Here is an 18910-nt window from a genome sequence, read left to right as displayed (position 1 = left end):
TATTATGGGATGAGTCAGAACTACTTTATGAGCCATCCTAAAGGCTGCTAATTAATAACAGGAGAAACTGGGAAAAGATGTAAAATCAAAGTCCTCAGGAGGAGAACGTACAATGAAGAGGAGTTTGCACTGGTTCAGACAGCTGCTAGTATCTAATGCAGTTTTAAGCATCACTCAGTACTGTTTCTGTAGCCTGTATTTTGTTTTCTTAGTTTCCTATATATTCTTTTAAGGAACATTAGCATATGCAGATGTTTGCATAATCTTGCTTTTTAAACATATGTCGTCCCTCATCGATAATGAAATTGTGTATTTTAACAGTTTAACATAAGGTTTAGTTTTACTTAATTTGTATTTCGTTTTATAATCTATCATGAGTATAATTTCTGAAATTAATTCCCCTAATTGATTTTCCCGTAGTGGTAAATATTTGTGCAGCCTTTTATTTTCATGAAAAGCATGACACCAGCTGTGTTCCACTGCCAAAGAGAAGGCATGAAACTAGGGAAAAATCAGGACAGAGTTGAGCAAATCTGTTGTTAAAACTGAAAGTCTTTGCTTTACTTTTCCTTGCTTTTGTGTCTTTGTTGTGTGTGTTTTTTTTTTCTTTCATATTCCTTTGGGATCATCTGAAGTTCAAGCATGCTCCTTACTGCACGCCTCATTATTCTCTTTAGTGACAGATTCTTCTTTACAGGCACTTGCGCTATCAGGGCTGTGAGCAGTTCGTGGCAGGTTATCTTTGCATAGCCTTTGAGTATTTTAGAAGGATTATTTTGATTTTTTTTTTTTTTTTAAAAAAAAAAAAAAGGGAGGAAGGGAAAGCTGAGTTATAGTATCCATTACCATGGTTTTAAAGACACTGGTAGAAATGTGGTGCCTTGTTGCATTGCAATGTTCAGAGTTATCTGAATAGATCGTTCAGAGTCGCTGCAAAGGAAGTGTTTAGTTAAAAAGTGGAAATTTTGATCTTTTTGCTGTGTTATTACAACAAAACAACAGGCTTAACTAACCATGGCAACTTCATCTCGGGTAGCTTTCACCTCTGTTAAGATGAAATTTCTACTTTTTGACAGAGCATGCTCTGTTTCTGCGGCCTGAGGTGGCTGCTTCCTCACCGTGCTCTCCCTCAGCCTTGGAAAGAGGAGACAATACAGAGGAAAGTGTATGTTGCCTCTGTGTGTGTGTGTATATTATACCTATGTATGTGTATATATAGATACACACATGTATATGTGTACCAAATATAAATAAACAAAAACCTCATTCCAATGTGCTGCTTCAAGTTACTGCTTTCTTGTAGCAAGGAACTATCACTTTTTGTCATGCTTTGACTGTAATTTCTATTTCTGGAGAATTATAAGGAAAGAATTAGAGACAGGGCAAGGTATCTTGTTATTCAAACTATAAAGCAGTGCAGAAACTATCTAAGGCAAGTGCCTTGATTTACTTCATAGCACTGATGTTAACTTAAAACGGACTCTTCTGTTATATAGGAATAACAATACCTTGGAGGTTTTAAATGTTTTATTGTTGTTTGTGTTTCCAGTACGTAGTGTTGATCTTCTGCTCATTAGGATTTTTCTAGTGTTGCTAGTGGGCAAATCGTGCATAGATTTCAATCATCTTGATTGTCTAAAGGCATACACACACAAGTTAAATACAGTTGCTTCTCAGAAGGTACAATTTTGGACATTGTGCGATCTTCTTTAAACAAGTGGGGCTACTTATCAACACGTAATGTGAAGTGTGGACACAGTCTTTGCAGAATCAGCTTGTATTTGATGATGTTTCAACTGAAAGATGCTTTTGAAAAACATTCCTGATGCAGTTTTTTTGTGTGACCATTGTCACACACAGTCAGGCATTCTCGGTGTTAAAGGATGGGTGTACATCTGAATCTTGGCTTCTCTTTTTCAGAAAAAAAGTTATTTTAACAACCATGTTGTCACAGGAGTATCATCGTGCTTAAAACTTATTTGAAACAGATGTATGTGGAGCATAGGGATGACTGATAGATGCACAGAAGCTTAAAATATGTTGAAGAAGGGAAAATAGCTAGGACTTAAAAGATGGAATGGTGGGGAGTTTTGGGGGTTTTTTTTGTTTTGTTTTTTTTTTTTTTTAAACAATCATACTTCTCATCTACCTATCAATACTTAGGTATTTTCCATTTTATTAACCTTCCTTGGCCCCTCTGTACAAGAGGGACATTGAAGTGCTGGAGCGTGTCCAGAGGAGAGCTACCAGGCTGGTGAGGGGTCTGGAGACCAGGTCACATGAGGAGAGGCTGAGGGAGCTGGGCATGTTTAGCTTGGAGAAGAGGAGGCTGAGGGGAGACCTCATTGCCCTCTACAACTCCCTGAAAGGAGGTTGGAGAGAGGTGGGTGTTGGCCTCTTCTCCCAGGTGAATAATGACAGGACCAGAGGAAATGGTCTGAAGTTGCGGCAGGGGAGGTTTAGGTTAGATATTAGGAAGAATTCCTTTACTGAAAGAGCGGTCAGGCACTGGAACAGCCTGCCCAGGGAGGTGGTTGAGTCACCATCCCTAGAGGTGTTTAAGAAACATCTAGATGTGGCACTTCAGGGCATGCTCCAGTGGAAGAGATTGTAGGAGGTTTTTTGTGTGTGTGTGGTTGGACTCGATGATCTCAAAGGTCCTTTCCAATCATGAAGATTCTATGATTCTGATTCCCTTTTATTAACCTTCCATTTCCTCTATCCTTAGTGCTGCATTTTTTACGTCACCACATGCACTCTTAAAAGTGTGCATTCTTACACACTGTGTTGCTAATTTCTAATCTCACCTGTTTCATGTTAAATGGAAGTGCTGAGCATTTAAAATGCTATATAAAACGTGGATTTTCAATAGTTTTCTTAAAAACTATAAATAACTAACACTGTAGAAAGTTCACTTTATTACTCTTAGTGGGAAATGTAGGCAACTTGAAAAAGGCCATTGTAGAAAGAAATACACACCATATTTAAGAAGAGAAAGATAATTCTTCTGAGTTACTTTGATCATATTAATATGTGTTTTTTTATGAGCAATCACATTGCAAGGATCCAGCTGTCCAAAACACAATAGTATAATGTTAGATTAATCAATCTCATTAAAAAAAAAAAACTAAACCCGAGTCTGTAAAGATGTGTTATTAGGTAGAATTACTGGAATTTAGTTCATGTTGAATAGGATGCCTGCTATTAATGGCTCAATTTCTGTGACAGCTCTTCTCATCTATTAATGTTGTCTGTGCTATTTCTTTCCATTTTTACAGTTATCATTAGAGAGATCTGTACATTTAGCCTGTTTTGAAGTAACATGCTGTTTGTGCAAATATATTAAAATACACTCAATGGACCATCCAGAATGCTACTTACTTGCTTTAAATATTTAGAGCTAGTTGTCTAAAAAAGGAGTTTGGGGACAGATGAAGCAATGGCAGAGGTTCTGTTGCTAGATAGTACGTAACTTGCTAATTGCTAAATATTTTCGATACTTAGAGGTTAGCATGTCTTTTGTCCCTTTTACCCTTTCCTGTTCTTTTCCCTTCTCTTTTTAGCCTTGTGATTTAAATATTGTAGATGATAATATTTTGTATTAGTAGCTATAGACGGAATTTAGTGATATTACAGGTGGGTAACTGATGTTTGCTATGTGACATTTGCAGTACAGTGAAGTGTTTTAAATGGACAGATCTCAGAAACATTTCTTCGCTATCTGAAGTGTTTTAGTATGTGGTGCTTTCAGATGTACCCTGGAGGGAGAAGCGAACAGTTTTTCTGCACTAAATATTTTAAAGTCACAAACTACGTAGGCAACTCAATAAATGCATCAGTAATCTTTGTTTTCCAGCCTCTTTTGAAAGATTTGCCCTTGATGTATCAGAGTCGCTTTGAAAAAATGGGAATGCAATCTTTAATCTTTTAGAGTTGCTGTAGAAGTAAGGAAAACTTGGTCCATGTTTGATGTCTCAGAACTACTTGGGCTGAAACAGAGAAGTTAACAGTTAATGCTGTGTGTCTTCAACAGAATTATAAGATGAAACTGAAGTGTTTGATATCCTGGAACTTTTGGAAGTTTGAAGGAAAAATTCAGTGTTAGAATGTGGTAATAACGCAGAGGAAGTTACCTTGTTATTATAACAAATTATTTTTAAACTTCCAAGAACTTTTTGTATGTCAGGTAGGTAGTGAATAGCTATTGCATTTGTGAAAGCCCTCCTAGCGTGATAGACAAACTTTTAAACAGAAGCTGCTTCTCATTTAGTAGCAAGTTGGTTCTCATTTATAGCAACCTTCCTTCAACAGTCAGACCTTTTACTTCTTTACCATACAAACTGCAAGCAGTAATTATCTGTAAAAGAACCTGTCATCAACTAAAGTGAATTCAAGTCCTGGCAGAAGCTGCAGGTTTTAAACTTAGATGGACACTTTTCCTGAAATAGAGTTGTCTGGTGGCTGGCTGATGGGGTGTGGGTTTTCGTTTCTTAGGTTCAAACACCTATACAGAGAAATATTACAGTACTTGTCAGCAGATGTTCTTCACTGGGTAAATTAATTTAGAATCATCTTTCAAGGCTTTTTCCTGTGGGAGAAAAGATTAGATGCTGTAAATTCAGGTAAAACTATTGAATTTTCATAGGCGAGTGAGAGTAATATGTAATAGGGAAGCACTGGACATACCCATTCTTTAAAAATACATATATGTGTGTATATGTGTCTATGTACTGAGAAAAAGGAATTTAAGGAATTTTTGGTTGTTTGAAGAAGACAGAGATAAGATCCTCTGAACAATGAATGTACTTGTGGGGGTTACATTCTTTTAGGAGTGTACACCTAAGTCATTCCCCATCATCTGTGTACTCTCCTGTTTTATTTGCAGAGGTAAGAAAATGAGTTTCTGGGAAAAATATGTTCACTGTGTTCCTGCATTATTTTACAGCAGTGATGTCCTTCATAGATTCTTGATTTGCTTTTAAATCCTTGATTTCTTAAAAGAAATCTGTTTTGTTTTTTTTTTTTTCTTTTTTTGTTGTGTTGTTTTTAGGTAGAGATAACAGATATTGAAAATGAAGAAAAAAGGTATGATCTCTTCCTGGGACTTCTGGAGTCTAGTCACAGTCTATCTGAGTTTCAGCACTTGGTTTTGCTCCTTCAAGCTTGGCCACCAGTGGACATGAGCAACAGGTAAGCATTTCTTCAAACAGTAGTTAAATACTGGAACATGGTGATAAGGTCTCCCCCAAGCCTTCTTTTCTCAAGGCTGAACAAACTCAGTTCTCTAAGCCTTTCCTTGTGTGGCAGGCTTCCCAGCCCTTTGATCATCTTGATGACCCCTCCCTGGACCCTCTCCAGCCTGTCCATATCTTTTTTGCATAGCGGGGATCAAAACTGAACACAGTATTCCTGGTGTAGCCTGAGTAGAGCAGGATAATGACTTCCTTATCTCTGCTCGATGCCCTTGCTGATGTAACCTGGCACCGTGTTGGCTGCCTTTGCCACAGCAGCACACTGTTCACTCATATTGAGCTGCTTGTCCACCAGGACCCCCAGGTCCCTTTCCACAGAGCTGCTCCCCAGCCGGGTAGATCCCAGCCTGTGCTGCACTCCTGGATTATGTTTTCTGAGGTGCAGGACCTTACAGTTATCCTTGTTGAACTGCATAAGGTTCTTGTGAGCCCACTCTTCCAGCCTATCCACGTCTTCTAAAATGTCCACTTCCCCACTCAGTTTGGTATCATCAGCAAACTTCATCAGGGTGCACTCAATCCCATCATCCAGATCACTTACGAAGATATTAAACAGCATTGGGCCCGGTATTGATCCCTGGGGCACCCCACTTGTGACAGGTTGCCAGATTGAAAAGGAGTTATTGACCATCACCCTCTGCGTGCCGCCTGTCAGCCAGTTCCCCACCCACTGCACAGACCATTTGTCTTAGACCGTAATGCATCAGTTTCTCTAGGAGGAGGCTGTGGGGAACCGTGTCGAAACCTTTGAAAGGTAATGTTCAGGTGGATGTGCCCCCGCCTGCAGGAGAGATCTAGGAAAGTAATGCTACCAAGCAATGGTGCTTCTCTTTTCTAGATTCCCTACCTATTCTTTCTGTCTCTGAATAAAGTATCCAAAAGTAAAGAATATGTACTAGGGCAGGCATATCCTAGCCAACAATTCAAACCAAAAATAATAATTTTAAAATTCAGCATTGCACCCATCAGAATAGGTATTTATTGAAAGTGTTAATTTGGAACGTTTTGACTACATTATTTTTCACTAGTTCTTTGGGTTTTGTCTGTGACTTTCTGAACACATTTAAAGGTAAAAATTTTAGCTGTTCTATTCTATAACAGATGATCACTTCTAAGATATAAGGATTCATATAATCTTATTAGGGAAAAGTCACATATCTTTCAAGGAGAGCAATAATATTAATAAATTTTTGGCTAGCAAGTACAATGTGCCATGTTTTATCTGACAGTAGTTAGCTTAGAGACATTAAGTGATGCTTCCTTTGGATTACTTTGGGGTATTGCTTACAACCTGTTTTAACTTGAAGACTACGCTCCCCAAAGTGTTTGTGTATTGATTTGTCAGAAAAGTTAAGGCTTATCTTGTTACGAGAAGTAACTCTTTTCTGTACTTGTAGAGAACTGTTCCATTAGAAGGTAATCTGTTAGAGTTATTCGCCTTCAAGCCTGCAGCTTGTTTGCAATTTCTGGATGAGCATTAACCAGTTTTATGAGCCAAAAATAGTCTTCAGTGCATTAAGTACAAGGACTGCTGTGTGTTCTGTCACAAATTGATGTTGCAACTTATCTTTTTAGTTTTGTTTTGTTGCAATTAAAAATTGGGTGCCTAACATTTTGTGGGTACTGTCAAACTTAATTTAAGGTAGTGTTTAGATTAAAAAAAAAAAGTTAAATGTATGGAACAAAGGGTCAAGTGAAATATTGCTGCAATTAGCAATATTGTTTTTCCTTGAGTTGAGAAGAAAGACTAAAGATTTTGTGAAAGGAGAACTCTTCTGGTATATAGATAGTTCTTGTCTACTGCTCCGTAACAGAGGAAATTAAAAATGATTTAATTTTATCTCCCATTTAGTGTTCTGTTCCTTCAGGCAGACCTCCTAAAGTGAAGAAGAAAAAACTAAATAATGATTAAATGTGATTTGTAGTCAAAACTAACAGTGGTTTAAATTTCAGAGGTGAGATACCTCTTAGTTCCAAGATCTGTGAAATCTGAAAGTTTGCACAAAATACTTTGATCACCTGTATCATAACTCATTTAGGGCCTAAAGTAGTTAGTATAGCTCCTAGGCATTTACGTAGTCACAATTTTGACATTAAAAAAATCAAGTGGGCTAAGATAAGAGGCAAGAGAACAGGGTAAATTAATTCACAACCTTGTATGTGATTTTGTGATTTTCATGTATTTAGCAATAGTTGGGGTCAGAAGGGATCTGTAGAGATGTCTACTCCACCCCGCCTTGCTCAAAGCAGGGTCAGCTAGAGTAGCCTGCTCGAGGCATGTAGTTTTGAATAGCTCCAAGACTGGAGACTCCACAACAACTACGATAAAAACATTTTTCTTACATTTTGGTAAAATGTACCGTGTTTCTATTTGTGCCCATTGCTTCTTTGCCTCATTGGGCATCAGTGAGAAAAGTCACACTTCCTCTTTACTTTCCCCATCAGGCATTTATACAATTGATAAAATCCCACCAATCCTTCTCTTTTCCAGGCTGAACTAGTCCCAACTCTCTTATCTCTCTCAGCCTCTGCTCGTGGGACAGATACTCCAATCCCTTCATCATCTTTGTGGCACTTTACTGAACTCACATCAGTATCTCAGTGTCACTTTTGTACTGGGCAGCCCAGCACTGGACTCAGCACTCCAGATGTCTCACTAGTGCTAAGCAGAGGAGAAGGTTCACCTCCCTCCGCCTACTGGCAACACTCTTCCTGATGCAGACCAGGATACTGTTGTCCTTCTTTGCTGTGAGGGCACATGGCTTACTCATGGTCACCTTGTTGTCCAGGCTCCTTTCCAGCTGGTTGTCTCTCAGCCAGTACTGATGGTTATTTCTTCCCAGGTAGGGGGTGGGCTTTGCATTTCCCTTTGAGTTTCATGTGATTGATCTCTGCCCATTCCTTCAGCCTCTTAAGGTACCACTGAATGGCAGCACAACCATCTGGTGTTTCAGCACTCTCTCCCAGTTTTGTATCATCTGTAAACTTCCTGACAGTGCACTCTGTCTGATGGTCATCCTGTCAAACTTAATGAAGATGTTAGACTGTTGGCCTCAGTATAGACCCCTGGGATCCACCAGTGGTCACTGGTCTCCAACTGGACTTTGTGCCACTGATCACAACCATTTGAGCTTGGCAGTTCAGCCAATTTTGAGTCTGCCTCACTAGCCCATACTTCATCAGTTTGTCAATGAGGGTGTTGTGGGAGGCAGTGTCAAGCCTTGATGAATGAATTCTAGGTACATAATATCAGCTGTCATCCACCAAGCCATTCATTTCATCAAAGAAGGGTATCAGGTTGATGAGGCATGATTTCCCCTTTTTACGTCCCTGCTGACTACTCTTAGTCTACTTCATGTCCTTTATTTGCTTGGAAATGCTTCCAGGGGGATTTGCTTCATCTTCGCAGGAGCTGAGGTGAGGCTGACCAGCTCATGTTCTTGAGGCTTTATGCTAAGAACAAACTGCAGATTTTATCCTGTGATTAGATTTATTTATTTATATAGTAATTTTTGTTATTACTAAAACTTCAATGTCTCTTTTCACTGCTTTGGTTTTGCCAGGAGGCTTTGGAAAGCCTTCAGGAGAAAGTTGCTCTCTTCTCTTTCATTAGTAATAGCCACCTGTAGTGGTTTCATGGAGAACCTCTGCCTCTTATGATTCCCAAATGTGATCTACCGTGCAGGCTCCCAGCTAGTTTTCCTGAACTCAGCACTAAAGTGACAGAAACTCTAGACAACTAAAAAATGAAAACGGATTTAATTAGTGGAGCAAGCAATTGAGTTCATAGTGTAGGAATGTAGAAAACGATCTGTTTGGTTTGGGTTTGTTGTTGTGGTTTTTTGTTTGTTTGTTTTTAAAGGGGGCTGGGCACAGAGCATAGTTACCACCCTTGTTTCGTCCTTCAGTTCTCTCTGCTAGGCTGAAGGGTGGGGAAAAAACATCTAGTCTGTTCTCTTCCTTGCCATATCAGTGTTTTGTTTGGGGAGAAGAGTTGAGGCGGCATCTTGAAAGAAGTGACAGAGATTAAATTCTCCTTCTGCCCCCTTCCCTCTTGTATTTCTTGGTTGTTTTCTCAGTAAGAAAGTTGCCTGTTCTGTTTGTTCCTTTATTTAATGAGTAAGTCAATGATGGTTCAGTTTTCCTTTCCTTACTAAGAGTTTTCCTGATAAAAAAAATATATCAAGGGGGTGGGGATATTTTTCACTCTGGGGTCTTTCTGTGTTTATATTTGCATTGCTTTCCTTTTATTATCACTGTTGTTTCTAACAGTACTTGCTAGACTGAGCGAATGCTTTATAAATCCTGTGTCAGCAGGAATACTCATTGTGGCTTGAAAGTCCTTCTTTCTAGCTCATTGCTAGTGCTTTCAAAAAACATATATGATGTTCTAATAGTAGACAGCATGTGATCATAGTTGGGAGTCTTTTTTGTAAATTTCTTCCACTTACTTGTATTGACTCAGTCAAATATGTTTTGGAGTTGTTTTGGGTTTTATTTTTGTGGGGATGCTTTGCTATTTTTTTTTTTGTCGTTCAGTTTTTTTACAAAGTCTAAAGGACAAACATCAAGTCCTTGTTATAAGGATTCAACCTAAATTTAAATCTAGGCTATGTAGTTCTGTATACAACTAAAATGTGTATTTTTGTACTTCTGTCTACAGGAATAATATATTTGATGTGCAGAAGTGTTCTCAACTTGAATTTTGACTTTTATAATCAGTGTGCTGTCATTAAAATGAATTTGAGTGAACTCAAAACATCTGTCTTAACAGCTAATAGTGCTCCTGAAATGAAGTTCTGTCCTTATTCCACCCTCAATCCCGCCACCTCAAGTATGATTGGTTTAAAAAAAGTCAGGTACAGCTCTCTTTAGTATTCCCTGATATGAGACAGGATTCATTTCACAAACTCCTGTCAAGTAGATAGTTAGACTTTATTTTATTTTTTTCAACTAACTCCTGTTATAGTGTGCTGGGAATAGTTTACATTTCTTTTTAATTATTTTGGCTTGCATTAATTTGAATTAGTTTGCTTTGTAAATCCTGACATGATGCCAGCCAGGAAGCAGAGTTTGTGCTCTAAGTATGAGGCCCAACAGCAATCCAAAAAAATCTCTGGTATTTTCTGTCTTCTTTATCTGAACCTTCTCTTCTCTCTTTCCCCATTGTCACTGGCAGTCGCCATCGTACACCCATCTCTGCACCTTTGGGAAGGCTGCTGCAGGCGTGCCCTGCTCTGCTCTGGGGTCTTCTCCTCCTCTTGCGTTGCTCATTCTTCCCTCTTCTCTTAACATGGAAATATGCAACAGAGGCAACATTCAATTATTCTTACCAGCCTAGCCTTTTTTAATATATATGTTCCTGAAATTGTGTTTCTGAAAAAGCCACCTTGATGACTGGGTTGGAGTAAGGAGCAGGAACTGTTTTGTTAGGAAAGTTTTCAACAATCTCATTTTAAAGGAAGGTATATTAAGAAATTCTTCAGCAAGTAGGAGAGCTGCGAGCAGTTAAGCCAATTGTTTAGCCATACGTATTAAGGTTTTTGTTTAATCTTTACTTATTTGTTCCTGCTCTGCTTCAGAAAAGAGATGCCGTTGCTAACTGATTGTTTAGTGCCAATGTAACGATATGTGCAGGAACAGGGGAGTTTAAGACTGAGTCATTTGAATACTTAGGGGTTTGGTTTTCAGCCTAACAGTAAATATCTAATACTTATAATGGAATATAAAGCTAGAAAATACAATTTACATTCTATAAAGGCTCAAAAAGGAAGGAGAAGTAAAATAACTGAAGTTTGGGGTTTTTTTCAGTAGCCTTTTATTTTTTTTAAAGAACTTTTGTGACCTTTCTGTTAATGATAAGTCTGTGCTTTTTAATGTTTTTTTGAGTTCTTGTATTTTAAAACACTCCGGCTAGAATAGTGCTCATTATTCACCTGCAAATATGATTCTCTTCATATCACAATATCCCATGTTGACTGTGAGGAAACAGAGAGGAGGTAGCTCGGTTTTTTTCAGTCAGTACTCAAAATCATATACTTTTTAAAATTTTACTTTCACATCCTTGTTATGCATTCATGCTTTCGTGTCTAGGTGTCTCATATTCAGATGTCATTTTAAGCACTTCATAAAGATTTTTTAAAAAAAAAAAAAAAGATTGACAGTACCTGAAGCTCTGCAGTCCTTTGGAACTTGCTGCCTACATTCAAAAAGCACTTGCTGCCATTTTTTTATATTTATTTTAAAAATTGATAAGGTGTTTTTGAACATTTTGAGCATTTAGGGACTTAATAGTTCAATTCACCTTTCTTTTTTTTTTCAGCTTAATCCAAAAATTCCCTCTCTTGATTCTGAGCAAAAAAATAACGTGTTCATGCTGAGGTTTTGAAATATTTCCTTTTTTCATGTTCCGAAATAACTTTTTTTTTTTGACCATAGTTGAACTAAAGCAAAACCCAGGAGAGAACAAAACTGAATTTTACCTGTAGGTGTCAGATTTTGGTAACTGAATCTTGTTTTTATTTAGAGATGGCAGATAACAGATATTTGTTAATAGATCACACAAGTATTCGAAATAATTATAAAGAATTGTGTTAAGAAAAGATTTATCTATGTAAAGTATATATTTGATATTTTACTTAAAAAAATAAACCCACACATGGCAAGTCTTGTGGCCTTGCATCTTTCTGGTTATTTCTGACTTCTGGTTTTTGTAGTGGGATTTTTGTTTTCTTTTTCTACTGGGAAATTCTTATAGGTTTTCTTAATGTACTCTGGAGGCAGCAGCTATAAAAATGGAAATTCATTATGACTCTCCGTGCCTTTAGGCAAGAGATGGATCACATAGCAGGAGCTATCAATTTAACTGGTGGCAAAGATGAAGTTGCAGGGTTTTGTTTTTTCGTCTCCTAACCTTACTGGGGGTTCATAGATTAAGTGCATCATGTTCTGCCTGTTGAATAAGCCGGCATCTTTGGGTTCGACCCACCAGGTTGGAAGGAGAGGAGAGGAGAGAAGGAGCTCTGCAGTTGCCAGCTGGAGTTGTGGCGGCTCTGTGCTCAGTGACTGTGACTGATAGAAAGGCTCAATTAAGTTGTCAGAAGGAATAAAGATAATGATTTCTGTTTGGTTTGCATTCAAAGTTACTCATTCCTAGCATCTCTGTCTGGTTTTCATGTTAGGATGTAATGTCAGCTTCATGTGGAGCTTGCTTTATTTGTTTACAGTATCTACTTTTGAAAGTGGAGGATGATCAGGAGAGAGTTTTTATATACGAAATAGTAGATATTGGTCATTGTCCTTTCCAGAGTTGTCGGACCTATTCCTTGATATATGTCAATCCAACAGACTCTCCTAACAGACTCAGTTTATAGTGATATTAATGTGTTACTTTCAACAATTAATGCCAAGTAATATCTTTGAAAAGCAGTGCTTTGACAACACTTTACTACTCCTTCCCACATGTGCTGGATGAGTATCTTAATTTACACTAAATTTGAAGACGAACCTGACAGATTTGGTCTTCCTGTGATTTTTCTTTTTTTTTCCTTCAAGCTAAAATGAAAAGTTTCCCATGACTTTGGGTTGCTAATTAATGGCCGAAGAGATTGATGGGGTGATTTTTAAACCACCTTTTATGCCTTCCTAAGGTTATGCACAGGTGAACATAGTGCTTGTGTTACTGTGGCTCAATGTAATCATGATCTAAGCTGTGATCGTGCATGATTTTAGCCCATTGTAGATGGGAATTGAAATGCATTAACTTAATTCACATTAGGAAAATGGCAGGTAGATGTGGTCCGGTGTTATACTTCATGCTTTCCTTTAAAAGCTCCAATCTGCTACCCATTTTTGTCAGTACGTGCAGTCCTAGCAAGCACACCTACCCCTAACAAAAGTAGCCAGGCATCTCCATCATCTAGCAAATAGCGGCTTTGGGCCAAGAAATGTTTCAGCAACAAAACTTTATCATAAACATTGCCTTTGCCATCATGTGTGATTAAATTCACTTGTATCTACTGTCTGCCATCTGCTTAAGTCTGACTTTGTAATGGTGACATGACACTTAAAATGTTCTTTTAATTCCACACAGAACTTCATATGTAAAACAAACGTATCTGCATCCATATCTACTAACGGATAAGTACAGATACATGTACTTCCATTTTCCCACCCTGTTTCGATGGGCTATAAGAAAGGTTTATTTTTGTTTATACTTGTTGGACTTGAAAATTAGAATGTGAATCTTGGAAATATTTTCTTCACTCAGAAGCAAGAGACAGATACTTGAGAGACAGATGCTGTTAGAATGTGATCAAAGCAAACAAAATTACAAATGCTGGATTCTTGTCACCCCTCCCTCGATACCATTCTGCTTGGGAAATTAGCTGGTATAAAGCCAGGAGAAGCTGTTCCTATGCTATTCCAATTTGATCGATCTTTATCTGGTGCGTGATCCATCAGGGATTGTAACAACATATCATAATTCAAAATACTTTAAGCTTCTTTGTTGCATGGGAAGAATGATGGCATCAGGATAGTAACTCGTCTCAAAACTTCGTCCTCTCTCTTTCATGAGATTATACTTTACTTCACCAAAAAAAAAAAAGAGAGGAAAAAAAGTAAAAAAAAAAAAAAAACCCTACAGAAAATGGTAGGGGTATGTATGCATATTTATATTCTCTGTACAACTCTGTTTATTCTGGGCAGATCATGCACAGATGATAATCCCTGGGTGAAACTGGGGACTGCTATGCTACAGCGATGCCCACCTGAGGAAAAGGAGAACACAGGAAACGAAATTTTGAAAATCTGCCGTTCTTTGTATGACACAAAGCACATGATCCCTGTCAAGGTAAGTTTTAACTTCAGATATGGTGGGTATGAGTCCTGTTTTGAGGTCCCAAGTACAAGAAAGATGTTGCCATATTGGATCAAGCCTGATGGAGAGCTAACAGGATGATTAGGGTGCTGGAGCGCAATAAATGTAGAGAGCCTGAGAGAATTGGGTTTATTCTGTCTTAAGAAGAAATGACTGTGGGAGATCATATTGCTGTCTTAAAATATGCAGATGAGGAAACATGTAGAGGAGTTGGAGCCAGCCTCTTCTCAGAGATGCTTAGTGACAGGACAAGAGGCAATGGAGACAAGTTACGTCATCAAAAACTCAGTACATACAAGGAAAACGTTTTTCACCATTGAAGTGGTGAAACATTGGAATAGGTGGATGCCTAGAAGAGATATGGAGTCGCTGTCCTTGGAGGAATTCAGAACTTGACTGGATCATGTCATGGGCAGTTTGGTCTTGTTGGGCTTGCTTTGAGTGGGCGCTATTTGGATTAGCTGACCTTTAGAGGTCTGTTTCAGTGTAAATTATTCTTTGAAGTATTTATGGAAGGTCTTTAGTAGTGCATTGTCATTGATGCTAGCGTGGCAAAGGCTGTTAGTTTAAAGATTTAGCGGAGAATCCTTGAAAAAAATGTGTTGATGATGGGGGAAAAAAACCCCTACTACACAAGTAATTGCTCTGTAATAACCATGATGTTTTTGTCTTCCTTAACTATGTATGCATACTTCAATACAAGCATTTCTTAAGTATAAAATTATTGAAGCATTTTGTACGTAAACATTGTATACTAATGAAGACAGATTTGAGAAATGCTTAATAAACTTCACACAACTTCAGAGTAGTTGTGTGCATATTTTTAGTAGGCTGATTAATCCCTTATAATCATCTTCAGGCAATCAGTCTGTTATAGAAAACAGCTGATGTTAAGACTAGAAGCAAAATAGAAACAAAACATTTTGTTTAAAATGCAGACAGGTGGGCTGTGGGTTGTTTTTTTTAAATAGTCCAACAGACTGATTTAAGTCAAGTTCAAAATTTATGCAGAACATGATTCCAGAAGGTGTCAGTAAACTGAAATGATAAATGCACTTCATTCATTCATTCCAACAAAAAATTTAGTGGAAGGCAGGTCTCCCTATCCCTGGGACTGGCGTATGTATATATAGCTTTTCTTTACAAGGCGTTGAATGGCCCATCATAGCTTGTAAATTCATGACCTTACTCATGTGTAGGAGTAGTCAAACTGTCAAAGCAGAATTTTTGAACTCACCTCAGTGAACCACGAAGACAAATCCCACTGAAGGTCACTGTCATTCAGCAGTCAGTTTACCAAGAGTTCTGCTCAAGGATGGGTCGTGGTTTGATTGATTCTCTCAATTGAGTAAAATTTTTCTTGAATTCTTTATTTACACACAGTTCTGATACTGGTTGGCAGCTTTGCTTGGAGGTGCCTTCCTTTTTAATGTTGGAAGAGCCCTCTGTGTGGGTGTGAATATACATAATATGAAGACATTCTGGTCCTCAGGCTTTACCAACGTGAAATACTGTTTTTGTGACTAGAAAGCTGTATGTCAACAGGAATCGCACTAAAATGTGGAATTGTATAGTTATCTACAAACACAGGCTATATTGCTTCAAGTCTCTGCTTGGGAAGAGGGGGAATGACATGGATAATTTAAGTAACTTATTTGTATGCACAGCTACGGTACTTAAGTACAAAATTAGAGAGCTGAGATCGTGTGGCTGAATAAGATCAAAATCTGATTACTGACAATTAACCTGTTTAGATGACTTCACATTTCAATACATAACTGATTAAGAAGACAGACCTAGAATGATGGAATTCTAAAAACTGAGAGATCAGTTTATCACCATGAATTACATTTGCCATTCTGAAGTCCAGAGGCTGTGATGGAAGAAACATTTAACTTCAAGTCATGATGGTCTAGAAGTTAGACTGTTTCTTCAGATGTATTTAGAAAGGTTTCTCTCTTCCTTTATTCCACCTCCTGCTGGTCTTTCTAGTTTTTTAGGGGCAAGTTCTTTTTTTTAATGTTTTTTGAGGAGTTGCACAGCTTTAATCTTTGCATCCGTGTGTGTGTCTGTCGTGGTTTTTATTTGCATTATGCAGTGGATAGATTTTTCTTTTTTTTTTTCCATTCCTCTTAGTTGAAATAAGCATTGTTTTATTTGCTTGGAATGCACATGTGTTTGGACTGTCTGACATCCCCTGCACTGCCTGATTAATCTTTTGAGAAAGGGGCAAATCCTTCTCCCCCCAGTAAGTGTTAAAGTGTGGGTCGTGTGTCAGTTAATGTAGAGACCTAAATGGGAGGATGCATCTAGTCTCTTACCTGTAGTCACCCTGGGGTCCTAGTGGCTATAAGATGTTTATCTCCTGGAATAATATAGCAGCCAGTTGGTCTCATTTTTTCTATTTCTGTAGCTAGTTGTTCCCATTTTTTATATATGAGTTTACATTGTATGTTTTTCTTCATTCACGGTTGTCTCTGATCGTTTTGTTCAGATAATTTTGAATTTAAATGCTGCCCTTTGGTCTGCTTTCAGCCTCTCCAGACACAATACTGTGTGTACTCATTATCCAGCCCTTAAAGCCATCCATGAAAATACTGAATAATATTGGACCCAAAACAGACTCTTACGAAATCCATTTTATGAGTCTCACTGGTGTTACAGTGAACCATTCATAGCTGCATAACTAGAGAGAAGACAAAAGTTTCAGCTAAATCATGGTAATCCAGATTTTGATTTATGACTTCCCTTGTCCCTCTCACAGGTAACATCATACCCGCTCTAAGTGCAGCCTCTCACGGCAGGCAGGCACTCAAGTGTTTTAAAGTGCATATTCCAGAAAAGAAAGGCACTTGTGTTGCTCTGAGAAGCACCGTGAGTGGTGGCTTGCTGCCTAGGGTTGGATTTCCAGTTGCTGCCCAGAGCAGCAGTGCAGCCATACGACGAGCAATAGACGTACGAGAAGGTGTTTGTACTATTTGGACAGTCTATTTGGCAAGTTGTCCAGTCCCTTCCTGTGGGAAAAGGGATGGAGGCTACTCCAGGGGTTTGCAAGTTGGACCACGCTATCCTACAACTCATTTCCCTGGTGCCTCTGACAGTGTTTTGTGTCACGTTTTCAAAGTGTTGCTAAACTTAAAATATGCCATAGTGATGGCCTTACTCTTAACCGCAGAACCTGTTGCAGGGGTCTTTAGGAACATATTTCTGTACAATGTTTTTGTTTGTCTTTTTTTCACTATGTGTTTTGATGATTTTCATGAACTGGGAGTATCCGATAGGTCCATAATACTTTCCCCCTTGCATGCCTGCTTTCTTCCATGTCCGAAAGACAGACTGTATTTCTCTTTTCCGGTCCTGTGTAACCTGTCGTGTTCTCAAGGGTGATGTCCCTTAACTTGACTTACTATTTCTTTAGGTGTTTTGGGGTGAATTTTTTATAGCCCCAGAAATACGTTTTTTTTTTTTATTATTATTTGAGACTGAATTTTCAATGCTGGTCTCACCCATTATTATTATTGTCAACTGTTAATTGTTCATTTGCCTGAAATCTTTTAACAAGAATTGAAACAAAATATTTAACACTTTGCATTTCTTACCTTTTGGTTACTGACTTTTTTGTATCACTGTGTCATTAATCTGATGTTGTGTCGTAAGTGTACCAGGAAAATAGGCAGTGGAGTCTTACTGATAAGAGACATCAAGTGAAGAAGAGTGGATAAGAAGTACCCTTCTTCATAAACCACTAGTAAAAATGGCATTAAAATAAAACACTCTGTTAGTATAGCTACATTTCGGGAGGACACTGAAAAATGAGGCAAAAGAGAAAACCTGCAAAAATTAGTGCACGGATGAGAGTGGAAGACTGAAGGAGTGCGGTGTGTTAGCTTACCAGAGATCAAGAGGTGATTGGTTTTATTCTGCAGATATTTTTTAGATGGAACAGAAGCTATAAAACGCTTTAATTACAAAGAAAGGCGTAACAAGAAACAATTGAGTTTAATTTATAACATGTTAAATTTTAGCATAAGGCATGATATTTTGACAGTAAGTAAAATTAACTGTTGGAGCGTATACTTCTCCCTCAAGAGAGATGATGGTTTTATAGGTGACACTTGGATATGTCTGCTGGACACGTTGTCAGGCACAAACTCAAGTCATCTGACTGGTACCTACCTGAAATCTAACGCCCTTTGGCTTCAAAATCTGCTAGTGTAAGGTAAACAGAAGTTAATCGGATAGCTAAACGTGTGTTTTCTTGTGTGGAGGCCTTTATGCATCTGTGATGAGCAAAGCAGATTGTGTTAGAACACGTCCCGTTGGCATGTGTAACCAATACTAGAGTGTAATTGTGAAGTATCTAAGAAGAAAACAAAATGCCGGCATATCATCTGAGTTAAATGCTATTTCTTTGAAAACAACAGTGTTAATATCTATATTACTGCATTTGCTTGCTGAGAGATTTAATTTTTCTTTATCTTAAAGCAGCTCATTGGGAGAACAAACTGATTCAACATCAGCATATTTTCTCTCCCTGCCCTGTTGCTGTAAAAATGTACAGTACCTAGTTACATTTTCCAATTTGCTTAGTTTCTTTTTCTTCCCCACACAACTGAAAAATATGATTTGGAGCTCTTCTAGAGAGCCTTTTTATACTGAAGGGTTATTTCTTAAAGCACTGCTTCTCCATTTAGTTTTGAGAGGCTTTCAGACAGAAAAAGCAAGCATGGTAAAATTGCTGTTTTGTTCAGGTTATGTATGTTCTGACTCTAGGAAT

General features: G+C 38.1%; 1 protein-coding gene across 1 annotated transcript in view; it reads left to right on the top strand.

Annotated features, from left to right (window-relative positions):
• NBAS (NBAS subunit of NRZ tethering complex) overlaps window positions 1-18910 on the top strand; it is a 191303-nt gene that overhangs the window by 158746 nt on the left and 13647 nt on the right. The window contains exons 48-49 of the mRNA XM_074579377.1: window positions 5051-5190; window positions 13962-14106. Coding sequence (XP_074435478.1) covers window positions 5051-5190; window positions 13962-14106 — 285 coding nt within the window. The remainder of the gene's footprint in view (window positions 1-5050; window positions 5191-13961; window positions 14107-18910) is intronic.

This window comes from Larus michahellis, chromosome 3 (genome assembly GCF_964199755.1).
Source record: "Larus michahellis chromosome 3, bLarMic1.1, whole genome shotgun sequence".
Classification (NCBI taxonomy): Eukaryota; Metazoa; Chordata; class Aves; order Charadriiformes; family Laridae; genus Larus; species Larus michahellis.
The sequence above is the reverse complement of the archived record's forward strand: the minus strand, read 5'-3'. Positions and strand labels throughout refer to the sequence as shown.